The sequence below is a fragment of the Mastigoproctus giganteus genome, chromosome 1, assembly GCF_048544385.1.
Source record: "Mastigoproctus giganteus isolate SK-2022 chromosome 1, ASM4854438v1, whole genome shotgun sequence".
NCBI lineage: Eukaryota > Metazoa > Arthropoda > Arachnida > Uropygi > Thelyphonidae > Mastigoproctus > Mastigoproctus giganteus.
The window spans coordinates 244,388,786-244,415,653 of record NC_143575.1 but is presented as its reverse complement, the minus strand read 5'-3'; the positions used below and the strand labels follow the sequence as shown (position 1 = coordinate 244,415,653).

At 38.3% G+C, this 26,868-nt stretch overlaps 1 protein-coding gene across 1 annotated transcript in view; it reads left to right on the top strand.

The window, feature by feature from the left end:
• Positions 1-26,868, top strand: part of IntS6 (integrator complex subunit 6) — a 324,867-nt gene that overhangs the window by 238,737 nt on the left and 59,262 nt on the right. The window contains exons 11-12 of the mRNA XM_090385345.1: positions 7,169-7,517; positions 24,870-25,006. Coding sequence (XP_090241471.1) covers positions 7,169-7,517; positions 24,870-25,006 — 486 coding nt within the window. The remainder of the gene's footprint in view (positions 1-7,168; positions 7,518-24,869; positions 25,007-26,868) is intronic.

Below are 26,868 nucleotides of genomic sequence, written 5' to 3'. Positions count from 1 at the left end.
AGTCTGTGCTTGTTAACAGGAGAGACTGCTTCTACAGGGATGGAATACACTTAAAAAGAAAGGGTGCAAGAATATTTGCTGATGCTATCGAGGTAGTGTTAGATAAATTGGAAAACTGCTAGCTTGGGGGGATTCACAGATTAAAAGGTTAAAAGTAGCTGCAGACAGAGGTGAGGGTGATTCTTGCACTACTTCTATTAGAATAAGCAGCGGCCTGGAGCATGCTGGGGGTTTTAGGGACTGATGGCAGTCATCGTGCAACAGGTGGGTATATATGATGTGTTAGGGTAACTAAGAATAAGAATAGGTGCATATATTCCAATGCTAGAAGTATAGTAAATAAATTTGATGAATTTGAAATGTTAGTCAAGACATCAAAGGTGGATATTGTTGGGATATCAGAGGCGTTGGTGCCAACGTCTCATATCCCAACAATATATGACAGATATCCCAACGTGTGCTGATATTAGGAATGCAGAATTGGAATCTGGGGAGTACAATGTGTACAGAAAGGATAGACAGGATAGGAAGGGTGGAGGTGTTATGCTTTTAATTAAGAAAAACATAAAATCAAAAGAAGTGCATCCAGTTGACATAGATGAACAGTGCACTGTTGAGTCAGTTTGGTGTGACAAGCACTGCAAAAGCAAAAATAAGAGTAGGAGTGCGTTATAGGCCTAATGACTCAAATGAGTACAATGAACAATTGTACAGAGAAATGGTGGGTTAGTAAATCAGAATGTCTTATAATGGGGGATTTTAACTTCCCAGATATTGACTGGAACTTGTGGATTGGTCATTCGCACACTAGTAAGACTTTTGTGGATTTATTGGATGATTGTTTTCTGCAACAGCATGTTTGAGAGGCAACCAGAGAGGGTAATACTCTTGATCTGGTTATCAGCAGTGATCATTCATGTATTAAGAATTTCCAGAAAAAGGAACCACTAGGTGGTAGTGATCACGGTGTAATGATGTGGGATTTACTTAAAGATATAATTATCATCGGGGGTAAAGGAAAGGGTTTTTGCTTCCGTAAAGGTGAGTACAATGGTCTCAGACAGTTTTTAAATTCTGTACACTGGAATCAACTGATGATGTTACCAACAGTAAATTCTAAGTGGGAAGCATTCAAGGAATTAATTATGGAAGCTACTAAAATTTCATACCTATTAAGAAATATGGTTCAGGTTTATGCCTAAATGGTAAACAAATGAACTAATGAGACTCGTGACACAGAAGAAAAATGCATGGGTTGCATATAAATTATCAGGCAACACAGAAGCCTATGGCATATATGCTAGTCTGTAATCAAGTCACAAAGGAGGTTAGGCAGGAGAAGGCAGATTATGAGGAATCTTTGGCAAAGGATGCTAAGAAAAACAGCAAGGATTTCTTTACTGATATAAACTCTAAAAGGAAGGGGATGAATCTGATTGGTCCACTTGATATTGATAGTTCGACTGTTAATGATCCTGCTCAGATAGCAAACAAACTGAATGAGTATTTTGCATCTACATTCACACATGAGGAGTTATTAAGGTTTGAAAATGCGAGGATGTCAAATTGTAGCAGGGTGCTTAATGATTTTGTAATAACTGAGAGGAAAATGGAGGAGAAATTGTTGCAGTTAAACATAAGAAAGGCACCTGGGGTGGATGGGATCTATCCAGTTATATTAAAGAAGGCGGAAAAGGAAGTAAGCAAACCCTTAGCCATGATTATGAGAGCATTCTTGGACTCAGGGAAGGTCCCCACGGACTGGAGATGTGCAAATGTATCCTCATTTCATAAAAATTTATCAATGATATTGATGAAGGTATATCAGGCTTAGTGTTGAAGTTTGCAGATTATACAATGGTTGGCAGGGTTGCTAATGACAATAATGGTAGTGTGCTATTGCAACAGGATCTAGAAAATTTGGGCAGATGGGCTGAGAAGTGGCAACTGAAGTTTAATTTTGACAAATGCAAAGTACTGCATATGAATAGAAGTAACCCCAGAGAAACGTACCAGTTGTGTGGTACTGCACTTAAGGTTGTAGAAAATGAAAAAGACTTGGAAGTAATTGTGCATGAAAAATATATACAGTGATAACCCAGTTTAATATAATACAATAAAATATACAATAGCAAATATACAAAAAATATACAAAATATACGAAACCCTTCGAGACTGTATCGTCTCTTTTTCAATTGATAATCTGATTTGAATACAAAGTATAGTGCAGTGAACTGAGAGTGAGGCACGTTATTCACTAAAGCTGGTTTTCTATTGTTGTCGCACGGACGTGTGCTGTTTTACTCCAGCGTTTATCCAACGTTAAAATGGTTGTCTCTAGGATGGGGTGCAGACGTATACCTTTGCAGCGGTTTATGTCCTTTGGATTGTTTAATATATTAAGTGACTCTAGCCATAGGCGGTGGCAAAAGTGTCGTGAGTGGTCTACTATTTCAAGTCACATTTGGGATCGAGATCGTGGTTGGTTGCCCAAAAATACTCCGCGACTGCGGACTGGTCAGTTTCAGCAAGCCAGATGGCTCTGTCACGCTCCGTAAGGCGATCTTGGAGACGTCTTGATGTCTCTTCTATGTAGCAGCTGCCACAGTCTCTACAGGTGATGCGATATATTACATTGCTGCTTAAGAGAGGTGTGACAGGGGTCTTCACACTGGAGACAAGTGAACGTAGGTTTCTGCAGGGTAACTGTATGCATTTGATGTTGTAATTTCTAAGAATTTTTGAGATCCGTCCTGATACGCCTGGATAATAGGGAATGTAGGCGGACGGTATACTGTCTTGGTTCAGTGGTCTTGGGTGGGATGTGAGTTTTTGTGCTTGTGATAGGCACCTGTTTAGCACATGGGATGGATAACCACATTTGGTTAGGTCCGTCTTCACACAGGAAATCTCTTTATGTCTAATTGCATCAGTGCTCAAATGGCTCCAAGCCCTGGAGAATAGGTGCGGGCAGTGCTGTTGAGATGACTGGGTGCGTGGTCAGATCTGTAGTTAGCAAATTGTCCACACCACATAGATTTGCGGTATACCAAAGTCTCTAGACATGGGCCTACGCGATGCACTAAGACATCCAGGAACGGGAGCACGTCATTGACCTCTAACTCTATAGTAAACTGGATGAAATTAGACAGGGAGTTGAGGTATTCCAGTAATGCTGTTTCAGAGCCACGTGGTATTACAGTAAAAATATCGTCAACATATCTGCACCATGTTGTAATAGGTACAGGTGGGTTCAGGTGTATCTACTCCTCCAAATCTTCCATGGCGATGTTGGCTACTACGGAACTAACAGGGGCACTCATAGCAGTGCCATGCACCTGTTGGTAGACTGAATCCTCAAAGGTGAAAGTGCTGCTTGATAAGCATAGGTTGAGGGCAGTGCAGATGTCATCAGTGGATATCTGGATTGGAGGCTTAAGTCATTCTCGAGGAGCCTCCTGGCGCGGTGCACAGCCTGTTGGACAGGAATTGAAGTGAATAAAGAAACCACATCAAATGATGCCATGACAGTGCTGTCAGGGATTGAAAGGTCCTTAATGAGGTGGATGAATTCGCTGCTATTTTTGACAATGTGTGTGTGATATTTCCTACAAGATGTGAGAGGAGGTGCGCAATATGCTTGGATAGTTCATACGTTGGGGCATTGCAGCACGACACTATAGGTCTGAGGGGAACACCCGGTTTGTGGATCTTTGGCAATCCATAGAATTGTGGTAGTTGGCAGCCAGTAGCATGTAGAAGACGTTGAGTTGTAGTCGAGATTTTCTTATGTGTGAACAAGTTTATTGACATATGTCTCTAGAAGTTTCAAGACCTTAATGGGTCGATCAGACAGAGGTTCATATACATTTGCGTTTAATAGTAGGGCCAGGGCTTTCTCTCGGTAGGCTGACCGGTCTAATACAACGGTCCAGTGCACTTTATCAGCAGGAAGTATGACGATGGTGTTGTCTTTTCTTATAGATGATAGGGCGGCATGTTGGCGATGGTTAAGGTTTGAGTAAGTTTGCCGAATGCTGCGGAGGATTGCGGCAGTCCTGAAACAGATCTCGTTGGCAGTTTCTTCAGGAAGGTTGGTAATACTGGCTTCTATACCCATAGCAAGCTATGTGACTGGAGGTTTAGATGGTACGACGGCGAACTTCGTGCCGTTGGATAAGCCATTGAGCTGTTCGGTAGATAGTTGTTTGCTGCTTTAGGTTCAAGATGAAGGAAGTTGCGTCATTTGAACGTGTGCTCACCTTTAAGGAGAGATGACTGGTTAAGTTTATGAATTTGCGCTGTTGGCGTAAGCAGTAGGTATCAGAGATATGATTAGCTCGATGACAGATGGTATGTACAAGGTTAGTAAATATGATACTACCTTGCAGTTCTTGTAAGAGTCTGGACTTGTAGTCAGCGCTCTTGATTTCACAGTGGAAATGGGTTATCCACAATTTTAATGTTTGTAGACTGAAGTTAAAACAGGCATGATTGATGCGAGAGTTGTGGAATGGGGCTTTGTAGCGGAACCCTTTAGGTATGATGCAATTGCTTTTGCATCTATGTGCAAAGCGTAGATGGCTATTGAAAAGAAGGACTTCTGTAACTGCACACAATCGTTGTAAACATTACGGCTGTAAAGGGAACAAATTGTAATGAGTGGGCCTGGTGTACTGGGGTCCATGGTTAATAAAAAAATATACAGTGATAACCCAGTTTAATATAATACAATAAAATATACAATAGCAAAAGCTTTTGAAACTGTAGCGTCTCTTTTTCAACTGATAATTTGATTTGAATACAATGTATATAGTGCAATGAGCTGAGAGTGAGGCATGTTATTCACTCAAGCTGGTTTTCTATTGTTGTCGTACGTCCATGCGACAACAATAGATAACGCTGGAGTAAAACAGAGCATGTCCGTGCGACAACAATAGAAAACCAGCTTGAGTAAATACGTGCCTCACTCTCAGCTCATTGCACTATATACGTTGTATTCAAATCACATTATCAGTTGAAAAAGAGAACTACAGCCTCGAAAGCTTCTGCTATTGTATATTTTATTCTATTATATTAAACTGGGTTTATCACTGTATATATTTTTCATAACCATGGACCCCAGTGCACTAGGCCCATTCGTTACAAGTAATTGTGCAGTCAGATATGAAGTTTTCTGGACAATGCAGACAGGCTGCCAGGGCAGGTCATGGGGTTTTGTCAATGACATATAGGAATTTTGCTATAAGGGAAAAGGAGGTGATTGTCCCTCTGTATAAGGCAATGATCAAGCCATGCGTTGAGTACTGCTTACAGGTCTGGAGGCCTCATTTTAGGAAGGATGTAGATTTGCTTGAGCGTGTACAGAGAAGGGCAACAAGATTGGTGAGGGGAATGAAGGGATCCTCTTACCAAGAGAGGCTTAAGTTCTGCAAATTGCAGTGGCTGGAGACTAGGCACCTGTGCAGTGATCTGATTGAGGTGTATAAGGCGTTGAATGGGTTGAGCACACTGAATTCTGATGGGATTCTTCCACTTGTTCAAGTTACAAACCTAAGGGGGCATAAATTCAAATTAAGGAAAGACAGATGTAGAATAGATGTGCGGAAATTTGCCTTTTGTCAAATTGGGTTTAATTGCTGCAACAAACTTCCATCTGTCGTTATGGAAGTTAATAGGTTAATTAAATAAATTTAAGGAGGAACTGGACAAATATTTCGAATGGATTGTTTTGTAATTTTTTTTTTAACATTTCATAAAGCTGTGATCGGAGTACAACAAATCCCCCCCTCACATTTTTCCCGGCCACATTACTCCCACTGCCTTGAGTACTTTGCTTTGCTGCTTTGGTGTGAAGCATGATTTCTGTTCAGTTTAGTTAATTGAGAATAATACACTAAATTAATATAATTAAATGCAATAATAACACTATACAGCAGGTAAAAAAAAAAAAAAAAAAAAAAAAAAGGTAAACTGCAGCCATTATCAACCCACTGCAGGATGGAAGCCTCCTCAACAATTCATGCTGAGGGATATGGACCATAATCTACCACGCTGGTCCAGTGCGGGTTGGCAGATCAACTGTATTTAGCAGTCAGGGGCTTGAACCCCAGTCTACTCAAAGAGCGTGTGCTACTGCACTCCTGTTCCTGACCACTCAGCTACGGAGGCAGGTATGCAGTAATAATATGTATTTCACTATCAAGTTTGCATTATATTACATTATTGAATTTACACTATACTTTTACACATAAAGTTATAAGTTAGTTATAATAGCTAATAAAATTATCTATTAATGCTAACCTACATGATCTGAACTTTGGAGAAAGCTATTTACCACAAATAATACCCTAGACTTCTCTTACCAAGCACTACAGTACAAAATTATGAGATATGATATTCGTGCCAAATCACCGATACAAAGTTTCTACATATATTAAGTAGTAACTCACAGAGTCTCTATCCAAACTTAAAAGTAACCTAACATACATGACTAGGACTATTAATCTATTTATAGAACATGACTTTATCTGGCTAATGCAAAATTAACCAGATAAATGCCCGAGAAAATAAATTTCAATCCTAAATTTGGAGGTATTATGGTTTGCGGGTATTATTGTATCCTGAGATATTTTGTGTAGTTCCAAATAACTTTTAAAACTAAAAACTAAATATCTCGGAATAATCCATGAAGGGGTTAAATCAATGTTTTACTGTATTAGTGGTGCCTCCGTAGCCAGGTGGGCAGGAGCAGCAGTGCGTAGCACATGCTTCTTGATTAGACCGGGGTTCGAGACCATGACCACCAAATATGGAGGATGCAGAAAGGTCGGAATGACCAATGCATATCCCCAGAGCAATATGGCCTTAGTTGCTAATGCTCCTAAAAGCTAAATAACAAACAAACGAACTGTATTAGTATTTTTGAATTTACCTATAACAGACAGTATTTCAGAATCCCAAATCTGAAATACTGTCTAAAAAAAAAATAAAGTTCAATAGTGTTGCTGAATATTTTGGATGTCGTGTGTCTTGGCATCACACACTTGGTAAACTAAATTTTGCTTACAAAAATATGGAATTAACTGTTTTTAATTTATTTTTAATTGTTAATTGTGCCTTTCACTCAATGCATCAAAATATTAAATATCTTTTAATTTTTTTTTAGGCTAAAGCAGAATTTGAAAAATTAATATCATCTGTGGGAACTGGAAAATCGATTACTCCTGAAGGGATTCGAGTGAATCCAGTATTTCCCCGAACTTTGGGTCCAACAGTAAAATTGTCAGAAATGAGTCTTACATCTCATCCATCAGTGTCAGAATGGTTTTCTACTATAAAAACAGAATTGAATGATTTTAGTGGTTTTATGCTTGGAGTAAAAGATAAAGAAGTAAAAACAGAAAGCTATCGTAATCCCTTTGACATTCCTCGCCTTAGTTTGCTAGACCAGATAGCACGAATGAGAGCTAACTATTTACAAAGCTCAATAAATCACATTCGTCTTCAAGATGAAGGTAATCTATTTTTTCTTATTTGTTTTTCTGATATATCAAAAACTTGTGCAGGACTCAGCCAGTTTTACTTTATTATCACATCAAATATTGAATACAGCTAAATGAATGGTATGATCTTTTACATCACATTATATATAGAAGGTCATGAAGAAAAGACTGAATGGTTTTGAATGCACTATATATTTTGATATATTGTACCGATCAGTTTGATGTCACTAAACACGTAAAATATGAGAGTTTACTATTCTAGCAAAAGATTTCAGTATGATGCTTCCAAGACCATTCACAGACTTCAATTTAAGTTTATCATAACTGCAGGCAGTGTTTTTTTTCAGATATGCCTTCTGCATCAGCTATGATTTCCCCTTTCGGTTTTTCAGAGGTATTAGAATTATTCCTGTAGACATTGTTCTTTGGCAATCCCTACAGGAAATAATCTCAGAGTTTTTCGGATTTGGTGAATACAGTGGATAATGTGACTCAATCCCATATTACCCAGCATATCCATTAGAGATGACACCTATCATTAAAATGTTCCTTCGGTAAATGAACAGCCAAATTTGCTGTATGTAGTACCTAGTCTCACTGATTTTTCTGAGCCTTTTCTGTAACTAAATCTCATTTTAAACCCATACTGCACTGTAACAAAACTGCTGTCACCTGGTGGCTGAGTGACCTGTGCACTATAACATACTACATGCACTTTTACACAAACTTACATTAACAGGCCACCATATTTAGATGGAGTATTATGCTTACAGTTATATTGGTGGAGATGGATGTAGATCCGGGTGCCACCCAGTGACAGGAAACATACATAATTTTTTTTTTTTTTTTTTTTTATGTAAACCCCAAACACGAGCAGTATTAGAACCTATAGTATTTAGTACCGTGCTTGGGTTGGAGATTGAGAAGATGAAAGAAGATATTTGTTGACATTGGACTTGAACTTCTGTAGACTGTAATTTTCAGGAAATACGTATGAAGGAAGGTTGTTCCAGAAAACAGCAGTTGAATGAATAAATGAGGAAGATGAAAAGTTGGTTCTGTGAGTTGGGAGTTGGACAGTAAATGGATGTTGGCTGGTGGCAGCACGTGTTCGGACTGTTTTGAAAGAGAGAGAGCGGGAATTATAGAAGCCAATTCAGAAGAACAGTGCCCGTGGAAGTATCTGTAGAAGAGGCATGCAGCAGAAACAGTACGTCTATGAGACAGCGAGTGCAGGGACTTTGTTAAAGATGAATTATTAATTAACCTAACTGCCCTCTTCTGAATGGAATCGAGAATCCTGAGAGAGGTTTTGGGGGCACCACCCAGATGTGGGAACAATATTCCATGGCAGGGGGGATTTGCGATTTATACAGAGTGAGCAGCTGTTTGGAAGAAAAGTAACGCCGAGAGCGAAAGAGAAAACCAAGTTTTTTATATGCAGAGGAAGCAATATTTGTAATGTGCTTGTGCCAAGAGAGATTAGAAGTCAGGGTAATCCCCAAAAGAGATATATCATTTTGCCTAGAAATCGGAGTGTCACTAAAGATAAGCATAGGAGCAGAAGAATCCTTTTTGCGAGATATGAGACAAGACTGAGTTTTAGAAGGGTTGAAATCAACTAAGTTGTCTTTGCCCCACTGGAGAATTACCTGAAGATCGGCATTTAAGGAATTGGTAGCAGATTTTTGAGAAGTTGAAGCTGATTGAGCAGGACAAGGTTTCTCAAAATGGAAAGTGGAATGCAATGTGCTGTCATCACCAAAACTATGGATAGGATTTCCAATCAATGGAAGAAGGTCATTAATATACAAGAGGAAAAGAGTGGGGGAAAGAACTGAACCTTGGGGGACACCGGCATTAGTGGAGAAGTTAGAAGACAGAGAGCCATCTACCATCACCCTCAATGAGCGATCAGAGAGAAAACTGGATAACCAATTACTAAAAACAGTTGGCAAACCATAAGATGGAAGCTTGTTTAGAAGACCTTTATGTCAGACACGATTGAAAGCCTTTGAGATGTTAAGAGCAACTACTTGTGTTTCACTGAACATTTCCATTGAATTAGTCCGGAAATGGGTAACATAAGTCAGGATATCACTAGTGGATCGACACTGGCAGAATCCATACTGGCGATCGTTGATTGGACGGAAGGTTTCTAGGTAGTTTAAGAGTTGGCGGTTAATTGATTTCTCCATTACTTTAGAAAGAGTAGAAGTAATTGCAATGGGACGATAATTGGATGGGAGGGATTAGTCACCCTTTTTAGGAACTGGCTGGATATGAGCAAATTTCCAAGCAGAAGGAAAAACACCTTTGGAATAAGAAAGTGAAAAAAGGCGGCAAAGAATAGACCTGTTAGTTTAACGTGTTACAGGGAAAATAATGGAGTCACTAGTTAAGGAAGCATTGCAGGATCATCTAGACAAGACTGCAGTCATAGGTAAGACACAGCATAGGTTTTGTTAAAGGGAGGTCTTGTCTGACCAATTCGATTGGGTACTATGATGTGTTCACAAATGAACTGAATGTCAAAAATAATTTTGATATCATATACTTGGATTTCAGGAAAGCTTTTGATACTGTTGCACATGGAAGACTGCTCTACATATTGGAGAGGTATGACATTAAGGATAAGTTGCTACAATGGATAAAGGGATGGTTGAGTGAGAGACGACAGAGAGTGGTAATCAATGGACACACTGCTCTTCGTGGGCAAATGTTATTAATGGAGTTCCCCAGGGTTCTGTACTGGGCCCATTGTTGTTTTGTGTATTCATCAGTGATATTGATGAAGGTATATCAGGCATAATGTCCAAGTTTGCAGATGATTACAAAGGTTGGCAGGGTTGTTAAATATGGAGTTTGCAAGCAACACAGATGGGCTGCCAGGGCAGGTCATGGAGTCTTGTCAATGATATATAGGAATTTTTCTGTTAACGACAGTAAAGATAGTATGATACTCCAACCGAATCTAGATAAATTGGGCAAATGGGCTGAGAAGTGGCAACTGAAGTTTAACATTGACAAATGCAAAGTACTGCATGTGGGTAGCAATAACCTAGGAGAAACATACCAACTGTGTGGTACTACACTTAGGGAAGTGGAAAATGAAAAAAACCTGGGGGTAATTGTGCAGTCAAATATGGAGTTTGCAAGCAGTGCAGATGGGCTGCCAGGGCAGGTCATGGAGTCTTGTCAATGATATATAAGAATTTTGCTGCAGGGACAGGGAGATGATTATCCCCTTGGCAATGGTCAGGCCACACACCTAGAGTACTGTGTACAGGTCTGGAGGCTTCATTTTAGGAAGGATGTAGATTTTCTGGAACGAGTACGAAGAAGGGCAACAAGATTGGTTGAGGGGAACAAAGGGATGCTCTTATCAAGAAAGGTTTAGTTCTGCAAATTGCAGCACCTGGAGACTAAGGCACCTGTGAGGTGATCTGATTGATTTGTATAAGGCCTTGAATGGGTTGAGCAAGCTGAATGCTGATGGGATTCTTCCTCTTGCTCAGATTAAGAACCTGAGGGGGGCATATATTCAATTTAAGGAAAGACAGTTGTAGAATAGATGTGCGGAAATTTGCCTTTAGCCAGCAGGTGGTTGATTGGTGGAAAAAAATTCCATCTTTTGTTGTGGAGGTTGATAGCCCAAATAAATTTAAGGCTGAGCTGGACAGACAATTGGAACGAATGGAGGGGGGTGAAAGGGGAGTCTTTTTGTTTTTTTGCTGATGCTGCATAAGCTTGCTTTCTTGCATCATATGCCTCTACTGATGCTAATGCTAAAATAAATGAAGGAATAAACAGATTATTAATAATAGTAATAATCACCACCATCAAGAAGAAAAGTGCATTTTATACACCAATTAAACGTAAAACAAAGAATACTAGTTTCTGTATAAAATGCATAACTAATAGTCAAGAAATTTACTTGTTTACTTTACACTGAAGCTAGCATAATTAAACAGAAGGCATGAGCAAGATTCTCCAGCCCAACCATCTGGAAGTGCTTCCTGTGTAATTTGAGGACTATTGACCCTCCTATGTGCGAGCAATGCGACACCATTTTATCCATCTAACACATTTTATGTGATTGTACCAGTTTTATAAATGCTCATTTTACTGCTTTTACCCATCTGACTGAGCCATATACACTCAGTCAGATTTTAAATGACAACGACGTGTCAGCAGTTGTTAAATTTTTAAAATCGATCAATATATATACATTCATATGAAATATACAATTTGCTTTTATCATTGTACTGATTTTATTTTTTGATATGACTGTATATATATGCACCTTTAGACGAAGTAACCTTTTTACAAGTTACCAGTTTTACCTTTTTATATTTTAACCTTTTCCTGGCGCACTATAACCTTGCTGTTTATGCACCACAAAAATCAAAATCAAATTAAATAAAAAATCCTGTGTAATTATACTAGTGATCACCTAGGAAGGAAGAAAAAGCCAACACATGAAGTGGAGTAGGGAAATGAATATTTTCTTCATGTGAGCACACTACAAAGTAATCAAGATGGAGACTAATATGACAATTGCAGGATGAAACTACACACCAAGAGGTTGGAATGAGTCCCGTCATGATGAAGAATCTGAAAGCCCTTTCAATTTCGGAAAAAATCAAGCAGGATGAATGTTACCAAGTATAAAGTCAAAAAATATGGACACAACTGTACCAGAACTAAAGGAGGAACAGCAAGTAAAAGAAGTACAACTAGGAGCAGCTGAAGTGGAAAAGACAAGGTTATGATATTCAGAATAGAAGAGGAGTGGGAAAGGGCCTTACCAGAAGTCGAGAAAATGGATCCTATAAAGACCTGCGCTATACCAAAGCAAGACTCAAAAGAATCCTGTAGCAAGTCACAGACCACCTCAATCAGTGAACAATAGCAGATTACCTCAAAAACAGTGAATAGATGCTATCTGCACAACCATTTAATGTGCTGCTGTATCAGCCATATGAAAGGAAGATAAACCAGCGACCAAAAAGAAAGAGAATGCAAAGACAAGGAAGACCAATCTGAGAAAGAAGGCTACAGCAGAAGATAGGAAAGTTAAGAGTGAAAATAGGTCAGGTGACTCTTTACACCAATGGGGTAACAAATAAAAAGCTGATCAGAAAAGTGAAGACCATTCCCAAGAAAGACAGCATCCACAGCAAACATCAGAGGATCAAAGAATACCTGGACATGCTCAAGCAGAATCTTGCACTCAAGCAAGAGACCTCACCAATATAGGGAGAGTGCCCACAGGAAAACAGATATTTGATGAAAACCAGAGTGCTTTCTACAAGAACATTGGATAAGAAGAGAGGAAGGGCAACAGATCCCATGACCAGAAGGCACTTGAGGAGTTTTGGGGTTAACCTTTGGAGCATCAAAGTTAGCTATAATGGCCATGCCCCTGGACAGACCTAGAACAGGAGAAAAGCAAGGATTTGTAAGAGATGACAGAATGTGAGGTTCAAGAGGAAGAGGTACAACGGTTGATCAGGAAGTCTGACAACTACTGGTACAAGGCGTTCAGCTGTACATACACAGGCACATAGTGTAACAGTTCACCCAAATGATAAGCCACCCTGACCAAATCCCATAGTCTCTGACTCAAGGAGTTGCCTATCTGAATTTAACTTTCCAGGTATTGACTGGAACTTGTGGGATTACTCAACACTAGCAACACTTTTGTGGATTTATTGGATGACTGTTTTATACAGATGCATGTAAGGGAAGCGACAACAGGAAGTAATACTCTTGATCTGATTATCAGCAGCAATTCTTCATGCATTAAGAACTTTTTTTTTTTTTCCCCATGAAAACTCCCAACATGAGAGGTATTAGAACCTATTGTACTTAGTACTGTGCTTGGGTTGGAGGTTGAGAAGATGAAAGAAGATATTTGTTGACATTAGACTAGAACTTCTGTAGACTGTAATTTTCAGGAAATACATATGAAGGAAGGTTGTTCCAGAAAATAGCAGTTGAATGAATAAACGAGGAAGATGAAAAGTAGGTTCTGTGAGTTTAAAGTTAATGGACAGTAAATGGATGTTGGCTGGTGGTGGCACGTGTTTGCACTGTTTTGAAAGAGAGAGAGCGGGAATTATAGAAGCCAATTAGACTTGAACTTAGGTAAGAACGGTGCCCATGGAAGTATCTGTAGAAAAGGCATGCAGCAGAAACAGTACGTCTATGAGACAGAGAGTGGAGAAACTCTGTTAGAGAGGAGTCATTAATTAACCTAACGGTCCTCTTCTGAATGGAATCTAGAAGCCTGAGAGAGGTTTTGGGGGCACCGCCCCAGATGTGTGAACAATATTCCATGGTAGGGTGGATTTGCTTTGAGATTAGAATAGAGACCACGTATATTTTTGAAATGAGCTAGGAAGTGTTTGGGAGGTTTAGATCATTTCGCAGATAAGCTTACTCTATTAGTTTGACAATTTGTGGTGTAGGTATTAAGCTGTAGGTAACTTGCAGATATTAAGACCCTCTGGGTGACAATGATCACAGTGTGCTGATGTGGAACTTACTTAAAGACAACTACTGTCAAGGATAAAGGGAAGGGCTTTTGCTTCTTTAGCACATTGGGGCCACCTCCGTAGCCAGGTGGGAAGGAGCAGTAGTGCGTATCACATGCTTCTTGATTAGACCGGGGTTCGAGCCCATCACCACCAAATACGGAAGATGCGGAAAGGTCAGGGAATGACCACCGCATATCCCGGAGCAATATGGCCTTAGTTGCTAATTTCCTAAAAACCAAAACAACAACAATTTAGCACATTGAATGCCGACTACGAGTTGATTCGTACTTGGCGATCTGGCCCAGGACGCCGACTACGAGTTGATTCGGACTGGTATGACTTGCCTTTCAGGCACAGCTACGAGTATATTCATAGCAAATATGTGCAACTGATGGATAGTTGGCTTCTGGGATAAGAATGAAAAATCAACCACGGCATCAGAAAACAGAATTGATTCACAAAAAGAAATATTTTCTTCACACAAAGAGCTAGCCTCTCTTAGCGCACTGGACAATAATATTGTGTTCCATGACGTTTTTTTATTTCTCGTACATACTCGACATGGCTTAGTCGGGTGTGGTTTTTTTTTTTTATTGGTGGTATAGCCAACTGAAATTCTAAATAATTACCTAATCTTCTTTGGAATGTTTAGAATTTTTTCTCTAATCAAAGATTCAATGTAACTTTTCCATCAAGTTATGGGTTCCACCATAAAATGTCTGAAATTCAGAGAAATCCATAACTTTGACGGAAAAAGGTGTGTGCGTTATGCATATATATTTCTATAATATGTAATGCAGTTTTCTTTTGGACATCTGATGGTTTTTCTTAACGCTGAATAATACAGAGCATTTGATCCGATCGATCTATGAACCAGGACTGTACGACTCGTCAAAAGGCTGTTCAAATTCCGAGTCACTCATATTAGCTCAAGAGCCCAAGCTCTTCTTCAGTCAGTGGTCTCTTCTTATCCACGTTTTAGGTTCTTTTTAGTACATAACAAAGTACTAAATACAATACATGGCCTGTGTGACTGCAGTGGATTTATGCACAGCACAGCACAGATTCATATACAGAGAATTCTGCAAATTATAACACATAATAACACATCTGATTTAATAAAATTAACTCGTAGTTGGCTGCAATTGTAGAAGCTACTAGGCTTTTCATACCATCTGAGAAATACTATTCCAGACTTAAATCTAAATGGATGTTAGATGAACTGATGAGACGTGGCTGGGAAACAAAATGCATGGGATGCATGTAAATTATCTGGATACAGAAGCTTGTGGTAGATATAAACTAATTAGTTATCAAGTCACAAAGGAAGTTAGGCAAGCTAAGGCAGATTAAAGAAGTCTCTGGCAAAAAAAAGCCAAGAAATGTAGCAGAGACTTCTTTACTTCTTCTTTATTAACAGTAGAAGGAAACAGTGGAATCTCATTGGTTGACTTGATGACAATGGTTTAACTGTTGATGATCCTGCACAGGTTGCTGACAAACTGTATAGGTATTTTGCATATCATATATTTGGATTTCAAGAAAGCTTTTGATACTGCTGCACATAAAAGACTGCAGTGCAAAATAGAACAGTGTGGCAATGTAGGTTGTTGCTCTTGATAAAGGGTTGAAATGGGATACAGGGATGATCGAGTGGAAGAAGATAGATAGAGAGAGGGAAGGAAGGGAGAGAGAGAGAGAGAGAGAGAATGGATGAGAGTGATTATTAATGGACAATGCTCTTTAAGGATTAATGTTATTAATGGAGTCCTCCAGGGTTCAGTGCTGGGCCCATTGTTGTTTTCCATATTAATTAATAATATTGATAAAGGTATATCAGGTTTAATGTCTGAGTTTGCATATATCATAAAACTGTTGGCAGGGTGGTTAATGGCAGTTATGGTAAGCAACTGCAACAAGGTCTGAGCAAATTAGGCTAATGACTGAGAAATGGCAGTTGAAGTTTAACATTGATAAATGCATGGTACTGAATATGAATAGCAGTAATCCTAGCTTAACATACCAACATTGTGGTACTACACGCAGGGCAGTAGAAAATGAAAAAGACCTGGGTCTTTTTCATTTTCTACTGCCCTGCGTCAAAAAGACCTGAAAAAGAATTGTGCAGTCAGATATGAGTTTCTCTGAGCAGTGCAGGCAGGCTACCAGAACAGCTCATTGAGTTTTGTCTATGATATACAGGAAATTTGCTTGTAAAGACAAGGAAGTGATTATCCCATTGTATAAGGCAATGGTTAGGCATCATCTTGAATACTGCATACAAGAGGCACCTCCATAGCCAGGTGGGCAGGAGCAGTAGTGCATAGCACACACTTCTTAATTAGACCAGGCTCGAACCCCAATCTAATTAAGACCGGGGGACCGAATACAGACGATGCAGAAAGGTCAGGGAATGACCACCGCATTCCCTGACCGGAGCAGTGTGGCCTTAGTTGCTAATGCTCCTAAAAACCAAATAACAACAACAGCTCCTAAAAACCAAATAACAAACAAACAAACAACTGCATACAAGTCTGGAGGCTTTATTTTAGGAAGAGTGTAGATCTCCTAGAACACATGTTGAGGAGGGCAACAAGATTGGTGAAAGAATGAAAGGGGTGGTCTTCACCCAGACTTAGTTCTATAAGTTGAAGGGCCTTGAGTCTAGTAACCTGTGAAGTGATCTGATCGAGGTTTTTACGGCTTTGAATGGATTGAGTAAGCTGAGTGCTGATGGTATTCTTTTTCTTGCTTAGGCTACACATGAGGGGGCAAAAAATTAATATTGAGGAAGGATGGTTGTTGTGTGCCTTTGGCCAGTGGATGGTGTCTGTTGGAACAAGCTTCCTTCTGGTGTTGTGAAAGTGTGCAGTTTGAATAAATTCAAGGGAGGACTAGACAAATTATATTATTGGAGTGGGTGAACTAGTAGTAGTAGTAGTAGTAGTAGTAGAAGTAGTGGCATGTGATGCAAGAAAGCAGTGTATGAGCTTATGCAGCATCAGCCAAAAAAAAAAAAAATCACATAAACATTCTCTCTAAATGTTTGTCCAGTTCCTCCTTAAATTTATGTAACCTATCAACTTTCACAATGACAGATGGAAGTTTGTTCCAGCAATTAACCACCTGCTGGCTAAAGGCAAATTTCAGCACATCTATTCTACATTTGTCTTTCCTTAATTTGAATTTATGCCCCCTTAGGTTCATAATCTGAACAAGTGGAAGAATCCCATCAGAATTCAGCACACTCCACCCATTCAAGGCCTTATACACCTCAATCAGATCGCCCACAGGTGCCTAGTCTCCAGCCATTGCAATTTGCAAAACTTAAGGCTCTCTTGGTAAGAGAATCCCTTCATTCCTTTAACCAATCTTGTTTCCCTTCTCTGTACATGCTCAAGCAAATCTACATTATTCCTAAAATGAGGCCTCCAGACCTGTACGCAGTACTTGAGGCATGGCCTGACCATTGTCTTATACAGAGGGATAATCACCTCCTTTTCGCTGCTAACAAAATTCCTATATATCATTGACAAAACTCTGTGACCTGCCCTGGCAACCTGTCTGCATTGCTCAGAAAACTTCATATCTGACTGCACAATTACTCCCAGGTCTTTTTCATTTTCTACCACCCTAAGTGTAGTACCACCCAGTTGGCACGTTTCTCTGGAGTTAGTTCTGCCCATATGCAGTACTTTCCATTTGTCAAGGTTAAACTTCAGTTGCCACTTCTCAGCCCATCTGTCCAAATTTTCTAGATCCTGTTGCAGTAACACACTGCCATTACAGTCATTAACAACCCTGCCAACCTTTGTATCATCTACAAACTTCAACATTAAGCCTGATATACCTTCATCAATATTATTAATAAATATACAAAACAACAGTGAGCCTAACACCGAACTCTGAGGTATTCCACTAGTAACATTAGTCCACAAAGAGCAGTGTCCATTGATTACCATTCTCTGTTTTTTCCTACTTGCCCATCCCTTTATCGATAGCACAGACTTTTCCTTAATGTCATACTGCTCCAATTTATAGAGCAGCCTTTTATGTGCAACAGTATTAAAAACTTTCCTGAAACCTAAGTATATGATATTAAAATTTTTTTGGCATCCAGTTCCTTTGTAACCACATCATTGATAAGTGGGACAGGATCAGGGTATGTCTGCCAGGGCCAAAGGGTGATATTGTTGTACCCATTGGCACTAATTAAGAATAAAAGACAAGCGGAACTTAACAAGTACAGGTCAATGTTGAAAAAAAGCCATGAGTCAGGGTTGAATTTGAAAGTGTCTGCAATTCTACCCAGACACAATAAGAGGAAGTATGTGATGAGAACCTTGTTGATCAGTTTGGCCCTGGAGAGATTGTGCAAGGCTCAAGGGGTAGAATTTTTCTCTGTCTGGTCTGTGCTTGTTAACAGGAGAGACTGCTTCTACAGGGATAAGATACATTTAAATAGAAAGGGTGCAAAAATATTTGCTGATGCTATCAAGGCAGAGTTAGGTGGGTCAGAAAACTGTTGGCTTGGGGGCTACACGGACTAATAGATTAACAGTAGCCGCGACAAAGGTGAAAGTGATTCTTGTACTGCTTCTATTGAAATGCAATTGACCTGCAACTTGGAAAGCAAGGCAATGTGGATTTCTAGGACTGCTTGCTGGGAGTCATAGTGGAACAAGTAAATATATGGGCTGTGTTAGGATAACTAAGAGTAGAAACAGGTGCATGTATACTTGTATGTACACCAATGCTAGGAGTATAATTTGATGAGCTGGAAGTGCTAGTCAAGACATCAAAGGCATATATTGTTGGGATATGAGAGACATGGTGTCACACAGACATAAGCAGTTCAGAATTGGAATTTGGGGAGTACAATGTGTACAGAAAGGATAGACAGGACAGGAAGGAAGGAGGGGTTCAGTAAATCAGTGTGTCTTATAATGGGGGATTTTAATTTCCCAGAGACTGACTAGAATTTGTGGGTTGGTCACTCACACACTAGCAAGGCTTTTGTGGATTTGTTGGATGATTGTTTTCTACAGCAGCAACTAGAGGGAGTAATACTCTTGAGTTGATTATCAGTAGTGATTCTTCATGCATTAAGAATCTGCAGATAAAGAAACCACTAGGTGCAGTGATCACAGCGTGCTGATGTGGGAATTACTTAAAGATGTAACTACCATCAAGGCTAAAGGGAAGGGTTTTTGCTTCCGTAAAGGTGACTACAGTGGTCTGAGACAGTATTTAAATTCTATACAGTGGGGTCAACTGTTGATGTTACCAACAGCAAATTCAAAATATGAAGCATTCAAAGAAATAATCTTGGAAGCTACTAGGCTTTTCATACCAACTAAGAAATATTGTTCAAGATTTAGGTTTAAATGGATGTCAGATGAACTAATTGGACATGTGGCAGAGAAGAAAAATGCATGGGATACATATAAATGAACAGGTGATACAGAAGCCTATGATAAATATTAGCTGGTCTGTAACCAAGTCACAAAGGAGATTAGGCAGGCAAAGGCAGATTATGAGAAATCTTTGGCAACGGATGCAAAGAAAAACAGTAAAGAGTTCTTTACTCGTGTAAATGAAAGCTTCCTTGGACTCAGGGGAGTTACTCATGGACTGGAAATGTGCAAATGTGATCCCAATCCACAAAGGAGGATAAAAGGGAGACACAGGTAATTACAGACCTGTTAGTTTAACTTCTGTTCCTGGAAAATAAATGGAGGCACTTGTTAAAGAAGCATTGCAGGATTATCTAGACAAGACTTCAGTTATAGCTCAGACACAGCATGGGTTTGTTAAGGGAAGTCTTTGACCAATTTGATTGGATACTATGATATAGTCACAGAGGAACTGGATGCAAAGAATAATTTTGATATCATATATTTGGATCTTAGAAAGGATTTTGATACTGTTGCACATAGAAGACTGCTGCATAAATTAGAGTAGTGTTGGCATTGGAGGCAAATTACTGCTACGGATAAAGGGATGGTTGAGAGGGAGAAGACAGAGAGTGGTAATCAATGGACACTGCTCTTCGTGGACTAATGTTATTAGTGGAGTCCCCCATGGTTTAGTGTTGGGTCTGTTGTTGTTTTTTATATTCATTATTGATATTTATGATGGTATATCGGCTTAATGTCCAAGTTTGCAGATGATACGCAGGTCGGCAGGGTTATCACTTAGTTTATTATATTAAACTGGGTTATCACTGTACATATTTTTCATGCACAATTACTCCCAAGTCTTTTTCATTGATTTCTTTTTCAAAAATTATTAAACATAACAGTTATTCTAAAAACCAAAAAATAAGCATCCACACTACCTGTCCGAATAAAGTGAGCTCTTAAGAAACTTAATACTGGATCTAATTTTGGTACATATTTAATTAGTGGCAGAAAATGTCTTTTTGGATTCTGTTCTGGTTGGTGCTATTGTACTGAGATAGTCATAGATGAGTTGCAGTTTAATCCTTCCCTCCTCTTCCCTCATCTTCAAAAAATCTTATTTTCTTTTTATCAAAAATAAAAAAATATTTCCTTTTTGACTTTTTATGGCACTATACCCGTATTAGCGAAAGAAAGGGACTGGCGGTTAAGCTTGGTGAGGAAACCAAATCTAAGTTGTGGGGGGATTATTTATTTATTTATTAATTTTTATTTCCCTTTACCTTAGTATTGCTGTCAGTGGCCATTGTTATGATTTTCATACATCAGTTACCCTCAAGCACTAAGCCCCACAAGCTACCTGACTGCATTAAAAAAATGAGAATTTCCCGGAGCTGAGGGATATCCCCCCCCCCACGAGTATATATATTATATATCGTATACATATTATATGTGAGCTGTCAGTTTCTCAAAAGCAATGACAAAAATATAAAACAAAAGTCATTTATCATACAAATTACTTACAATACATAACTGGTGTTAATTACATCTAATGTATTCATTTTTCTCATTTAATCTGTTAATACATGCTATCATTTCCATAAAATTTCTCTCAGTTAACAATCTCAACTCTCTCTAAAGCTTTAAACACTAAACTAATTCAATCTTAATCACTTCCTCATATTTCTCTTAATCACCAACATCAATTCTCTTCACAACAGCAATCCATAAGTTGCTAACTTAACGGTAACAAGTCCATGTAATCTCTCTTAATTTAGCAATATCAATTTTCTTTGCAACTTCAACCAATAAACCAACTCAATACTAAACATTTCCTTATTTCTCGTGTTTTTTCAGCTTCAACCTTACTTACTGTAAAATAATCTCCCACTTTATGTAAGTACCATTTCCAAAACAACACAATTCAGAGGACTTGCCTTCCTTCTCTTTCATGGTGGGATTCCTTTTGTGCAGGTTCCTTCCAAGGAGTGCGGTAACGTCTCTCTCTTAGTTGTACTCCTCATCTCTGCTGTATAGTTCTTCCAGGACTTCTTATTTCGGGATTTCGTGAACAGTTCTCTGTTAATACTGAAGGAAATTACCACAGCAGTAGTAAAAGCCAAGGCACTATCTGACTGGCTTGTTATTCAACTTCCGGATTAACTTCTAGCACAGGAACATGCCCGGCAGAACCCTTCACTATATAACTGGATACTTCCAGTGGGATATATATTTGTAAGATTTTATGTCTTACAATTTCGTGATGTTTTCAGGTTTCCATTGCATTTGTACTGTGTATAACAATCCCTCATTTGCAAATTCAGCAGTATTAATGATTTATTGTTGTTTATTTTATAACCTTTATGTGAATAAATCATGGATAATTATTTTTTTTAATTACTACCAAAAAACCGGTATTTTTGTATTATCAGTACTGGGATTTGAATACTGGAAAAAAATGTCCAGAATCCCGGAATCTGGAATCCTGGAATCTCAGTATTGTAAGCCCTACTGTATACAAGTCTGGAGGCCTCATTTTAAGAAGGATGTAGAGCTGTTGAAATGAGTACAGAGAAGGGCAACAAAATTAGTGAATGGAACAAAGGGTTGCTCTTACGAAGAAAGGCTTAAGTTTGCAAATTACAGTGTCTGGAGACTAGGCACCTGCGAGGTGATCTAATTGAGGTGTATAAAGCCTTGAATGGTTTGAGCATGCTCAGTGCTGATGGGATTCTTCCTCTTGCTCAGAATAATCGCTTGAGAGGACATAAAATCAAATTGAGGAAAGAAGGTTGTAGAATAGATGTGCAGAAGTTTGCCTTTAGCCAGCAGGTGGTTGATTGCTGGAACAAACTTCCATCTGTCATTGTAGAAGTTGATAGCTTAAACAGATTCAAGGCAGAACTAGACTAACATTTGGAACTAGTGGATGGGTGAAATGAGAAGGTGTGTGTGTGTGTGTGTGTGTGTGTGTGTGTGTGTGTGTGTGTGTGTGTGTGTGTGTGTGTGTGTGTGTGTGTGTGTGTGTGTGTGTGTGTGTGTGTGTTTAATGCTATATAAGCTTGCTTTCTTGCACCATGTGCCCTTGCTACTGCTAGTATCCGATCAAATTTGTCAGACAAGACTCTCTTAACAAACCCATGCTGTGTCTGAATTATTACTGCAATCTAGATGATACTGCAATGCATCTTTAACAAGTGATTCCATTATTTTCCCCGGAACAGAAGTTAAACTAACTGGTCTGTAATTACTCGTGTCATCCTTAGATCTCCCCCCCCCCACCTTGTGAACTGGGGATACATTTGCACATCTCCAGCCCGTGGGGACTTCCCCTCAGTCCAAGGATGCTCTCATAATTATGGCTAAGGGTTTGCTTACTTCCTTTGCCGCTTCCATTAATATAACTGGGTAGATCCCATTCACCCCAGGAGTCTTTCTAATGTTTAACTTCAACAATTTCTCCTCCACTTTGCTTTCAGTTATTACAAAATGATTAAGCACCCTGTTACAGTTTGATAAACTTCTGGCATTTCCTCCCTTAACTCCTCCTGCATGAATGTAGATACAAAATAAGCATTTAGATTATCAGCTATCTGAGCAGGATCATCAACAGTCGAACCATCAATATCAAGTGGACCAATCTGATTCATCCCCCTTCCTTCTAGAGTTTACATAACTAAAGAAGTCCTTGTTGTTTTTCTTAGCATCCTTTGCCAAAGATTTCTTGTAATCTGTCTTCGCTTGCCTAACCTCCTTTGTGACTTGATACTAGCTTGCTTGTATCTGCCAAAGGCTTCTGTGTCACCTGATACTTTATATGCATCCCATGAATTTTTCTTCTCTGCCACGAGCTCATTAGTTCATCTGACATTCATTTAGGCCTAAACTTTGAACAATATTTCTTAATTGGTATAAAAAGCCTAGTAGCTTACACGATTAATTCCTTGAATGCTTCCCACTTAGAATTTGCTGTTTGTGACATCATCAATTGGTCCCACTGTACAGAATTTAAAAACTGTCTGAGACCACTATAGTCACCTCTATGGAAGCAAAAACCCTTCCCTTTACCCCTGATAGTAATTGTATCTTTGAGTAAATCCCACATCAGTACACTGTGATCACTGCCACCTAGTGCTTCCTTTATCTGCAAATTCTTTATACACGAATAATCACTGCTGATAACCAGAACAAGTGGCACCTCTGTAGCCAGGTGGGCAGGAGCAGCAGTGCGTAGCACACGCTTCTTGATTAGACTGGGATTCAGGCCCGTGACCACCAAATATGGAAGATGCAGAAAGGTCAGGGAATGACCACCACATATCCCCAGAGCAATATGGCCTTAGTTGCTAATGCTCATAAAAAACAAATAACAACAACAACCAGAACAAGAGTATTACCCTCACTAAGATGCCAAGTCAGCTTTATCTTTAGATAAAGATGTAATAGAACCACAGGATCAATAAAAAGGGATAATGTAAAAATGAATAAAAGTTGCACTGGAAATATGAATGGGTTACTGCTAGTCCACAGTATCTCTTGGCAGTGGCTTTTCAAAAGATACCAAAAGGCTTGTTTTAGGCAAGAGACAAGTTTCCTGCTCTTGGATCTTTCAGAAATGAGTTTGGAGTTTGGATTTATTAATAACTTGTTTTCATCTGTTTAAAGCTTTAGTGTAGGCAGAAAATGAAGCAAAATCTTGATACTAGCTAATTGTGATGAGCTTTATTCTTATTCTGAAGAGCCTATCTCTTTTCTTGGAAAATTGCAAAACAAGGATTTGATAGAAGATAAAAGTTAAATGTGGAATGCTGAAATCCACTGGAAGTGTATTTATGACTTGGATAATAAATGAACCTTACACATGATATTTGAGGATACTGTTAATTTGTTTGTATATTACTTTGATTGTGATTTAGTTGTTTGGAAAATAAAATTTGCAATGGTAATAATTACTTAAATTAAATTTGGAATACAAGTAAATTGATAATATAAATAATCAGTTAAATTTTTAATTGTAAATCTTATTTTATATTCAATATTCTTTTCTATTATTATTTGTAAAAAAATTCTAATGAGAAATTTTATTTTCTGTAGTGAGTTGAAATTTACAGTACTATACAAACGACACATTAACTATACATAAAATGTTGTGTCAGATAGTATGAACCAGAGCTTTAATGCTCAATACTTTCTACATTGATATCAATATTTGTAAAATAATAAAAGAAGTTTACCTCAATATAGTACATAGAACACTTCCGTATGATACATTTTATTTTACAAATAAAATGTTGTCATAATCCATTTTAAGAAAATGGATTATGATACAACCTTTCATCATATTAACTTATTTTCTTCAAGTAAATCAAACTGCCATCATATATATTTTAAAGCTTGCTTGCTTCTGTATATTGCAGATCAACTTCATAGTTTACCCGTTGCACAGATGGGAAATTATCAGGAATATCTCAAAAGAATGCCGACACCCCTGCGTGAAATTGAATCGGCACCAGTTCGACAACACATGTTTGGGAATCCTTTCAAGATAGATAAGGTAAGTTGCCCTATAAATAATAATAATAATAATAATAAGTGTTACATAATAAGAGAATTCAATAATACATAATAATACAGGAGTAACTTATTTCAGTCACTACTATTCCCTGAAAAACAATATTGGGTTTATGTGAATTTTAGTACAGATTAGACCTTTCTGAGGTTGGTAACTAGAAAATGGTGTCTGACTTTGGTAATAGGGAAAATCATGGAGGCAATGATAGAGGAACATTTAGATAGAAATGGAATTCTGAAGAATAGACAACACGGTTTTGTAAAGAGAAAATCATGTTTAACTAATTTGATTAGTTATTTTGACACAGTTACCCACGAGCTGGATGTAAGACTTAATTTTGATATTGTGTGTTTGAATTTTAGAAAAGCATTTGATTCAGTCCCTCAAGTGGTTGCCATATAAGTTGAAACATGTTTGGATCATGGGTAAGATTCTAAGATGGATCACAGGTTGGTTTTTGGGTAGGAAACAGAGGGTTGCGATTAATGGTTACTCTTTCAGATTGATCTTATATGTTAGAAGTGGACTTCCCCAGTGATTGCTTCTGGACTGTTTTTGTTACTGATTTTTATAAATGACATTGACAAAGAGATAGAGATATTCTAGAACTAGGGGCCATAAATTGATATTATGTGGAAAGAGATTGAATCATAGAAAGGTTTCTTTTAGCTAGCAAGTTGTTAACACTTTCACTGCCTAAAGGCATATATATGCATAAAACAACATTAGGAATGTTGTACTGCAATGCACAATTGTGTTCAAAATGCACTGCTTAGGTACATTTTGGATGCATTAATTGCTTAAGAATGACTGCTCGTAAGCAGTTAATGCTTTCAAAATGCATCTTGAGCAGTTAACCAACAACTGCCATAAACATAAAGGCACATGAAATTAACGACTACTCAGTATTGGCACACTGACTGAATGTTTTTCAGTAATGCTTGCTCTTTATTTATAGACGTGGCACACAGTTTTATTTGTTTTTTGCTTGTATTGCTGTTAGTTTATGTGCATGAATAAACTTTTCATAAAATTTTAAGATTTTTTTTCAGCACAAAAGTAAGTGTTCACTTTTAGCATTGAATCCAAACTTTTAATTTTCATCCATTATCTATGAATTTTTGGAATGCTGGAGATGTCAAAATATATATTATTTTTTTTAAAACTTTTCTAAAATGATGGCACACTGAATGAGTTCTCTCACATTTAGGTAGCAGTGAAAGTTAAGTTATTCCTGGTTGAGGCTGACATTTTTGATAAATTCAAAGGTCAGCTGGATAATTACTTACATGAAGAGGAAAGCACAGTTTGTTTTCTTGATATTTTTTTATATTTTATTGTGTATTGTTTATTTATTTATTTATTGGCTGGTGTAGCAAATGCCTATGTCACCATTTCACTGTATGGCTAATACAGGCAACATCTGCTTGACTCTGATAATTCTTTCCTGAAAAACAGAGCGCTAAGTGAATCAGCACTAAGCGAGTGCCATATTCCCATAAAGTAACATACGTTTTGACCTTGAGGTTGTTGCAGACATTCTCTCAGATATGCCAGTCCATGTGTATAATTTTTTTAGGTCTTCTTGCAATATGCTTTGATTCCTGCCATTAACCATCCGGCCAACCCTTTTATGATCTGCAACAAACATTAAGCTTGATATGCCTTCATTAGTATTGTTAATAATTATTGTAAACAGTAAGGGGCCCAGGACTGAACACTGAGGGACTCCAGTGATAATGCTAATCCAAGAAGAGAACTGCCCATTTATAACCATCCTATGTCTTCTTCCATGCAGCCAACTCTTTATCCACAGCAGTACTTTGTCCCTAATGGCACACTAC